Source organism: Coptis chinensis, chromosome 4 (genome assembly GCF_015680905.1).
Source record: "Coptis chinensis isolate HL-2020 chromosome 4, ASM1568090v1, whole genome shotgun sequence".
Lineage (NCBI taxonomy): Eukaryota > Viridiplantae > Streptophyta > Magnoliopsida > Ranunculales > Ranunculaceae > Coptis > Coptis chinensis.
The window spans coordinates 22,910,835-22,919,686 of NC_141459.1; the positions used below are offsets into that span (position 1 = coordinate 22,910,835).

Consider the following 8,852-nt stretch of genomic DNA (forward strand, 5'->3'; position numbering starts at 1 on the left):
CTGCAAGAGGGTGATGTACCTAATTTTATTTCCCGTCTATTCAGATACTGTCAGTGTACCCAGAGAGAGAGAGAGAGAGTTCAAAGGAATAGAAATTGTCTTTAGTATTGAAACAAATTTGTTATTGTACAACAGAGGCCACCTAAAGGCAACGTCTTTGGAAGAACATAAAATTGAGATTGTGCTTAAGCCTTAACACGTGTTTTGTACAAACCTTTATTCTCCTGGGAAAGAATGCAGAACCTGTCGTACAACATCTAATCTACCAATGTTCCGTGCAGAATGTGATCTCCTAGGACTTGAATCAAACCCAGAACAAAAATCATTTATCCTATCCACCTACAATAATTACATTTTTTGATCTGTAACTAATGGAGCCATATTTTACAACCGCCCTTGTCCATGCAACGATGTTTGGTAGCCAGTGATATTAATAAATTACATTTACCCACTGGCTGCCACCTTGTAAGATCCCAACTTCACTTCATGTCCTCGAAAAAAATAAGACTGCTATGAGAAGTTGATAGGAGAAAAGCTGCATGACCAACCTATAAAAAGGACAATCTTCAGTTCTTCACCCCTTCAACGAAAAAGTTCTGGGAAGGACCACATTATAAACCTAGCAAAAATATCAGTCTCCAGGAACTCAATGTGCGCAGCACGACCAATCATGGTGTTCAAGTTCCTGCCATGAGAAGATGTGTCAAAGTTGACATCACAGCGTACAAACATACGCTGCTCGGAAGAAGGGGTTCGAATTTGGTCCAAGCAATCGTTAAGCATCTCCATGAAGATTTTACCCTTCTTTGAGTAGTCCCATGAAGAAGCCCTACACATTTCAATTCTGGCAGAATGATATGGAACATAACCATCCTGATTCATGAATCAAGGTAGCAGCATTAGAAAAGGCATGGAAGGCATGACTTGTGAAAAGACAAAGCCACATATCCACCCCTCCCCTTTAATCTCGAGGGTAAACAAATTAATCGAATGTTTTTTCTGATTATGATCTGCCTCTCTTTGAGTTGGACACGTTTTTCGGCCTCAAGTAAACATAAAGAACTGCTACCATTTTTGCGGAGAGAGATTCAAAACTAATATTGAGATGGAGAATATGTTACCTGAGGCGATGATAAGAGAATTATGTTCTTGAAGTGGTCCAATGTTTTTTGCTGAAAAATAAAAAGATAAAACTTTCGGTGATAAGCCTACAAAAGTAACAACTGTTCTGAGTTTTTTATGAGACCGTAGTTGTGCATTACTTGTTATGAGCGCATATAAAAGAACATCATTTTGCAGAAAATAATCTTATTACCTTGCAAAGCCTGAAGAAGAAAGTATTTTCGAGGTCTGGTTCATCAGTAAAAGTCAACTGATGGATACATTGCGATCCTTTGAGCTTCTTAAGAAGCCACAACCCAGAGTTAAATAAAGAGTTTGAGCTATACAAATAACCCAAGTGCGGCCCAGATATAGAGACATACGTATAGAGATACTTTAAGAAAGGTTCCATCCTGCTCTCTGAGATCAGAATAAAAAGAACGGGAAAATAAGTATAAGATTTTGAAAATTTAAGTAAGTTTGTATACTTAATATAAACATAAACAATGCCAACTAAGCCACGGATGCGTAGCATACCTGTCAAGGCAGTTCTTATTATGACGTTTCCAATTGAATGCCCAACAAAACTAAGTTTGATATTCCTGTAGCCACCAGATCTTGAGACTTTATCTATTTTCTTTTTAAGAAAAGCGATAACTTCTTCGGCCAACCTTAAGCCCATTTCTCTGAAGTCACCAGATGTTCTGTCTTCATTTACTTCCGACATGAGACAATCTACTCCAGGATCTATCAAAAGCCATTGGTTCCGTACAAGCCGCAAATCCAAATGATGCCCCTATTGAAGTATCAGTCAAGTTTGAAGGAATTAAGGAAATCAGTCTCCTGAACCATATTTTGGGCTATGCAGAATGTTGTAAACGTAACATAAACTTCAAAAAGCGCCAGATAATAATATTAATACCATGGAGGCTATATGTAGATGGATCAGAACGCAGTAAAAAAAATGAATCGATATTTTGCAGACATGATCAACATGGTAAGGTCATCTCCACAAAAAATCAGCCATTAAGTCATTGTAGAAGTGAACTTTTTGGTAGGGGTGTCAATTTGGGGTATATCAACTCGTTTGATATACATTGCAATCATTTTTTGCCAATGTTGAAAATTATCAAACGAGTTGAATTTTTGTAGAGATATTATTTATGGTTAATAGATCATATCCACAAAAAATTAAGTTTTAAATAATTTTGTAGGTTAGTAGATCATATCCACAAAAAATTAGGTTTTAAATAATTTTGTAGGTGAAGTTGTGGGTTGTTTTAGATTTGGTACTTATTTTAAGGTCCTTTTAGGAGCCGTGTATATATATATATATATATATATATATATATATATATATATATATATATACTGGAGAGGGATAGAGCCACTCCCAAAGCATACAAGGCTATATCTCATCCTGTTCAATTAAGGACTGATATTTTGTAGATATGATCTCCCCACTATGAATAAGATGCTCACCAAATTTCGGTTCATTTAAATATGTCTAACCTAATCAAATGTTATTATAAAATCGGAAAATTCTTGACCATTAGATAAACGTTCAAAATTGAACACTAGTTTTCGCAAGGTTATATATATAAGGCAAACAAAAATTTGTAACTAATCACTGGGGAAGAAAAATTGCCTGGAAGCCATGCACAAACACAACAATCTTCAAAATGCGACCAGTTTTTTTGGCACCAAAACTTGGTAACTTATTTCCAGAAACCACGGTTTCCATTCGTATGCTAGAGGTATCTTGCCGATCCAAAACATTGAAATATGAATTCCCACTCGTACTACGCAAGGGCATGTTGACAACTCGATCCACAAGTATTACAGGAATACCCAAAGGATCCCCAAAGATATGCATGTCTTGAATTGAACGGTTGTTAATCTGCAAAACCATGTAATATAAGAATATCCAATGAAATTACCAAAAGAAAAATAGAACACTCTAAATGTATGACATGTACCCTCATTTGAGCAATGCTTCGGCGATGACGCTCAGCACGTGTAATTGCAGTCTGGGCTGGCTGCACAAAGAACATAAAATGCTGACCTGTCAAATTTTCTTTTATCTTTATAAAATAATTCTCTGATCGACAACAATCTACTACATCGGAATTACAAAAAGTTAACAAGCATTTCTTGTAATAATATATATAATAAATTTTGGAGAGTTGTTAATGTAATTACATCATCGTTTAGTTTGCGAGACATCAAAACTTTTCCACGGACAGTATGGTGAGAAGACTCATCAAGTCCACTTCTTAGATAATGATGTGGCATCTCAACTTTAGAGTAGACCATCCATATCGACCACTCAGCTCTCCTATCACTGGCCCAAGCATCACGCAGAAACTCGAGGATCTTGGTCTTATTAACCCTAGAGTGAACATAATAAACGAGTAACTTAAATGATGTTCCAATCAAAAAACCAGCAATGCAACAGAATACTGAAAGAGCTTTGTGCATGAAGGGATTTTAATTGATTTTGTGCATATACAAGGCAACATTTTGAACCTAAGGTATATAGTCAAATCCAGTTGGCTCTGGAATTGGGCAATCAATAAATAGTACAAATGTACAAGAAAAAGATTTTTTATAAAAGCTTATAATCACTGACCACAGTTCAGATACCAATGTAGTACAGGAAAACATACAAACAAATGGGTAAATGACAATTTCATGGAGAGTGCCAAGCACATGAAGTGGAGTGGAGTACATGTGACGTTTGAAAGGACTGGAGCGTCATAGGCAGCCCAATAATGGAAGTTCATTTAGATGGTATTATTAGCATCAAAGTGTCAATAGGAATGGGGAATGCAGTGGAATCATTTCAACGTTGTTCAACACATACAGTGAATACAGGAATTTGAGCAAAACCAATGACCATGGTCAATTACTAAACTATCAGAAAGCATCAGCATTATTAAACTAGAAAATGCTTGTGTAGATAGTAGATGTCTTTGGAGTATATTACCTGTGAAATTTAAGGAATGTGTTCCATAGAACTGAAAGTTGATTGCCTAATGAGTGGAAAGCATCTAGCATTTCATCCTTAGAAACTGACTGGAGCATCCCATCACTTTCGAAATCAAGACTACCATTTGATATCTGCACAAAACAGTTGCACAGAAATTCAAAAAATAAAACAATGTCGGCATCACAAAGCAAATCAGGAGTACGGAGCTTCCTCAAAAGTGAAAACATGTACCTGAAAACCATTTTGGGGTTCACTTGTCACCTGTCTCGCTCTTATTCTGAACTCAGAAACTTCAGCATTCACAGCATCAAGATCTCCTTTAGTAATTGAACCAATTAACTTATTGTCACCCACACTGGAGGCTATATCAGTCAGATCAATTGCTCGACCAATCGCTTTGCTAATTTTATGTAGCTCATCTACAAGTATATCTCGTGCAGTCAGCATCGCTTTCATAAATGCAATTGATTTTGGATGAACATAAATCCCTTCACCGGATAGCTGCAGTCAATTAATTTTTCCACTGTTTATGGAGGATGAATAATGAAATATAGCAAAAGAGGGGGAAAAAAACACGTGGAAGATTACAAGACGTGGCAGATGGATCATAAATTCTTATGTGAAGGAACTTGGACCTATAAAAGTACAGCTTTTAGCTTTCATGATTAGCACAAGTTCAATGTACTGAATATTTTCAACCATATTAGTCATATGAATTACAACTGTGTCTGTTCACTTGTTAAGCACTAGGGCACACACTGACGTGCATACTATGAAGGTTCCCTCACATAAGAAAGTCAGTGTGATTATGAAATTTTATTCTTAGTTACCACAGTTCCACTGAGATCTTCCACCATTTTACCAACATTTACCCAGAATTTCCAATATTTTCACAAGTATTACAAATTTACAATCCACTTTAAATAATTTGAATTGTCTACAACTTAAAAAGTGTACAGGGTTTGTTTATCGATAAGAAAATGTTGCGTATCAGATCTAGACGAGTAAATTCGTGGTTAAAACAGAAGAATCCACTCGGTCAGATAACCAAATATTAATGCTCGTCTCAGGAAGCATGCCTATCATAATGCACACACCCATGTCATTCGAATCGTGTGACATATCTTAACACCGCTAATTAAGTATTCCAACATTTTCTTTTTTCATTCTTTTAAAATTATAATGAAAGGAGTATAGCTATTATTCAACATTGTAGCACAAGACAATCAGTTTCCATAAGGATTCTATATAGATAAACTACTAATAGAAATAGGGTGTACATGTGTGGGTGTGTGCATGAGCAACTACACGGACACACAATATCACAAGTAGGTATCAAAATAGATGAGGGAGAACATGAGAAAAACACATACCTTGTCATTCCTACTAAATAGTTCATAATCTTCCGTTGTGCCAGAACCACTGAAATATAAACATGATGAAAAAATAAATAAAAAAATAGTGAGAACAAATTTGTCGATGAGCTTTTTAATAAAAGGAAACAACTATGTATCTTTTTTTCTCCTCCTTATAAATTTTCATCAAATAATCTGGAAGATTGGAAAAATGACAAACCTATAAGTACCAGCTTTTAATAAGATGATGTGCACACTTAAATCAATAAGCACCGAGTGGAAGGTATCAAAATGCACTGGGCAATATGAATGCAAGCCTAAAAGAGCTTTTGGAGGAATTCGGAATTCATGGACAGCAGCAGAGATTACATCTGCGGACCCCTGCAAATCAGACCTTAACAAGTACTATAGTCACTATGTAGGTTTGAAAAGGAATAGCTTCTGTATTTTCCCATTATTAACCACTTAAGAGATAAACAAGTAGGAATAGTATATAAAATATCAACTTACCCAGTTTCCAATACCGGGGTGTACATAAGCTCAAACTTCAAAATGACTGCAGATGTGGATGGTCCCTACAAGTTGTACATGTTAATATGCGAGCTGATGTAATAGGTGAGATTCAATGTAAAATGGGAATCATAAAAGATACTGAATTCTCAACCACTGATTAGCAATCCAAGCACATTTCACACACGTAGCGAGAATCATGTGGGTGCACAAGAAGAACTCGATCCACACAAAGAGATAGTTGGTTCTTAACTAAGAAACGCCCAGCATACTAACTAAAGTTTAAAAAATGACATGTGAAAGTTCTAGATCGGTGAGGCGCTCAATGAAAAGAGATGAATGATGATGCATAATGTTTACAATCCAAAAATAACTGAATTGACTACTGGAAATAATGGCACATGCAAAAGGAGCATACCTCATACTTTCCAAGAGAAACGTTAAAAGAGACCATGACAGATAAAAGAACATCCTGCCTTGCATATTTGATCCGAAAAGGCTGGGTGCAGAAACTGTTGTCTGTATCATCAATCCTCCAAAGTCCATATATATTATCAGAGTCCAAATCAGGAGCTGCATCAACAATCTAAGATGTCACTGTCTTAGTTGCAAGTTGGCATAAAAACATATCAAGAGTATAGGGAGCCCTCAGAAGCTGAAATTTTTTATAGGCTTAAACATATCAACACATTGAAGAATAAAATCTCCTACATAGCTCAAATCATGTCTGACTGGGTCACTTCCTAGTGACAAATATATCAAACTCGAATCGAAAAAAGAAAAGCACACTAAGCATGGAAGTGGAGATGATACCATGACTGAAATCTGTTGTCATAATTTTTCCTTTGTAGGTTAGATTGTTTATTTGCTTCTTTCTAGTTACATACGGTTGAAGTTGTGGACTGTATTGCATTTGCAAAAAATTAAAGTCTAATCCTTCTCCACAATAAGAAAGAATGAGAAAGAGCATAACAAGGAGATCACAAACACAGTTGCAATTAACTAGAAATGATTATTACCTTCGTACTGAACGACTCTGGCTGGCGTTCCAGGAGAAGTATAATTACTATCCTCCCATCTCATCGTAATTTTAATCCGATACCATCTACAAAAATAAAAATAAAATACATTATGGATTAAAAATACACACACAAATTAAAAAATAAAAATAAAGTAACTAATTATTACCCTTGTTGAAAAAGGTCGAGATTGTGAAACCTATGAATGTAAATAGCAATTTCTTGAACAGTCTCCAACATATCCGGCGCAACTCGTTGTGGTTTTACATTAACCAATAATAATCTCTTCTTCTTCTTCTTCTTCTTCTTCTTCTTCTTCTTCTTAATATTAATAAAACAAACTAATTTCCTTTCCTTCAAACCAATTAACCATCTCAACATATCACCACGTGATCATTCAGCATTACTACTACTACTACTACAGATCTATTGATCATTTCCTCTTCTCAGCTGAGAAATTTAAATCTAGGGCTTTTTTTTGTTTGAGAGAGAGAGATGGTGATGTGGCATTTAATATAATAATAATTAACAAGTGAAAACGACGTGATTATTAGATTTTAGTTAAAATGTGATGAATGATTATTATTGGACGGCAGGGGAAGTCTTATTCTGTCTGTCTAAAAATAGTGGAGTAGTCAAGTGGACAATTCGTAGTACAACTCAGGTCTCATTATATAGCTGTCTTCACTGTTGTCAATTAAATTTTTGACTTAATCGTACTTCATGGATTCTTCCATCATTTAATGTTTGATTACTGTACGCATCAACTTTCTAGTGAAAAAGATTTTTGTTTTTTTCCCCGATAATAAATATCGTCTATTTCCCCATTCTGGGTTAGTAGTTAGTACTACTCAACTATAAATAAAGGTCTACGCTGCTATAAGGTACCTAACTTCCTAATAAGTTCCTAATCTTGCCCAAGATTAGGGTAGATATGGGAAATCATAGGACAAAATAATTCTTCTCTTTGGAGATATTTGACATTGTTTCACATGTAAATATTGTAGATATATTCAAAATATCAACAAATATTATAGATATTGTAGATATTTCTTGATATATCATGATACATTATTTATATTTATTTAAAATATAATGATAAATATTAAATAAAATTGTTATATATACAAAATATCGCTAAATATCCCTAAATATCACAAATATCGTAAATATTATTGAAATATCACCGATATTTGCAGTCGTATATATTTCTGAACATATTGTGATATTTATATATCTTTTTCTGAAATCTGGATAAATATCTCTAAATATCGCGATATATCAGGATATTTTGTACTATGGGGGAAATCACATCACAAGAGGATTTCCAATCGACGATCAAATGTGCCGTCACGTCCAAACTTACTCAGAAGTGCTGAAATATATCATCTATATTAGTTGTGTACATTATGTGGAGTGAATCAATTAACCTCTAATCTACTAATCATCAAGATAAAATTCTTAGCAAGGCCGGCTACCGAAGACTTCCTAGCACGGCCACCAAATCTTTTTACTTTGGGCTCCTATGAATGTCTAGAGTTTTTTAGAGCATTTCCAATGCAAGTCACAAATATTCACCTCTACAGTATTTTCTTTATTTTCCACCGTTTTGGTAAAAAACAAGGTGAGACTGCCCAATGCAAAGATGAAGAATAATCTCGGACGGGATGTTAGATTTCGTCTGAATGTAAAAATCGAAAAAAGGCCGGACGAAATGAAACATCCCGTCTAAAGTTAAAAAAAAAACCGAAAAAAAGTCGAAAACACGCAAGACGGAATCCAACAACCCGTCCGGAAAAAAAACTAATTTTTTTTAAAAAAACACACGAGACAGAATCCAATATTCCATTCGAAGTTCACAACTCAGCCACTATC

General features: G+C 35.1%; 1 protein-coding gene across 2 annotated transcripts; it reads right to left on the reverse strand.

The window, feature by feature from the left end:
- Nucleotides 1-86: 86 nt before the first annotated feature.
- Nucleotides 87-7,553, reverse strand: LOC147502688 (uncharacterized). Of its 2 annotated transcripts, none has more exons than XM_086607511.1 (15): nucleotides 7,147-7,553; nucleotides 6,978-7,063; nucleotides 6,377-6,531; nucleotides 5,959-6,023; nucleotides 5,669-5,842; nucleotides 5,467-5,515; nucleotides 4,325-4,594; nucleotides 4,091-4,224; nucleotides 3,304-3,493; nucleotides 3,081-3,140; nucleotides 2,750-3,001; nucleotides 1,639-1,897; nucleotides 1,316-1,521; nucleotides 1,122-1,172; nucleotides 87-873 (listed from the first exon to the last, which is right to left on the reverse strand). In XM_086607511.1, the coding sequence occupies exons 1-15, from the start codon at nucleotides 7,356-7,358 to the stop codon at nucleotides 583-585; spliced, it is 2,454 nt and encodes an 817-aa protein (XP_086463637.1). In that variant the 5' UTR covers nucleotides 7,359-7,553; the 3' UTR covers nucleotides 87-582. The 2 variants fall into 2 exon arrangements, with proteins under 2 accessions (XP_086463637.1, XP_086463636.1); XM_086607510.1 differs by having other exon boundaries at nucleotides 1,122-1,208; nucleotides 7,147-7,498.
- Nucleotides 7,554-8,852: the final 1,299 nt, after the last annotated feature.

Excerpts from the sequence above, each read along its gene's own strand:
- LOC147502688 (XM_086607510.1), bottom strand. The coding sequence starts at position 7,358 with ATGTTGAGATGGTTAATTGGTTTGAAGGAAAGGAAATTAGTTTGTTTT. Across the intron at positions 7,064-7,146 it reads CTCGACCTTTTTCAACAAGG|ATGGTATCGGATTAAAATTA; the intron begins GTAATAATTAGT and ends TTATTTTTGTAG. Across the intron at positions 1,898-2,749 it reads TGTTTGTGCATGGCTTCCAG|GGGCATCATTTGGATTTGCG; the intron begins GCAATTTTTCTT and ends ATACTTCAATAG.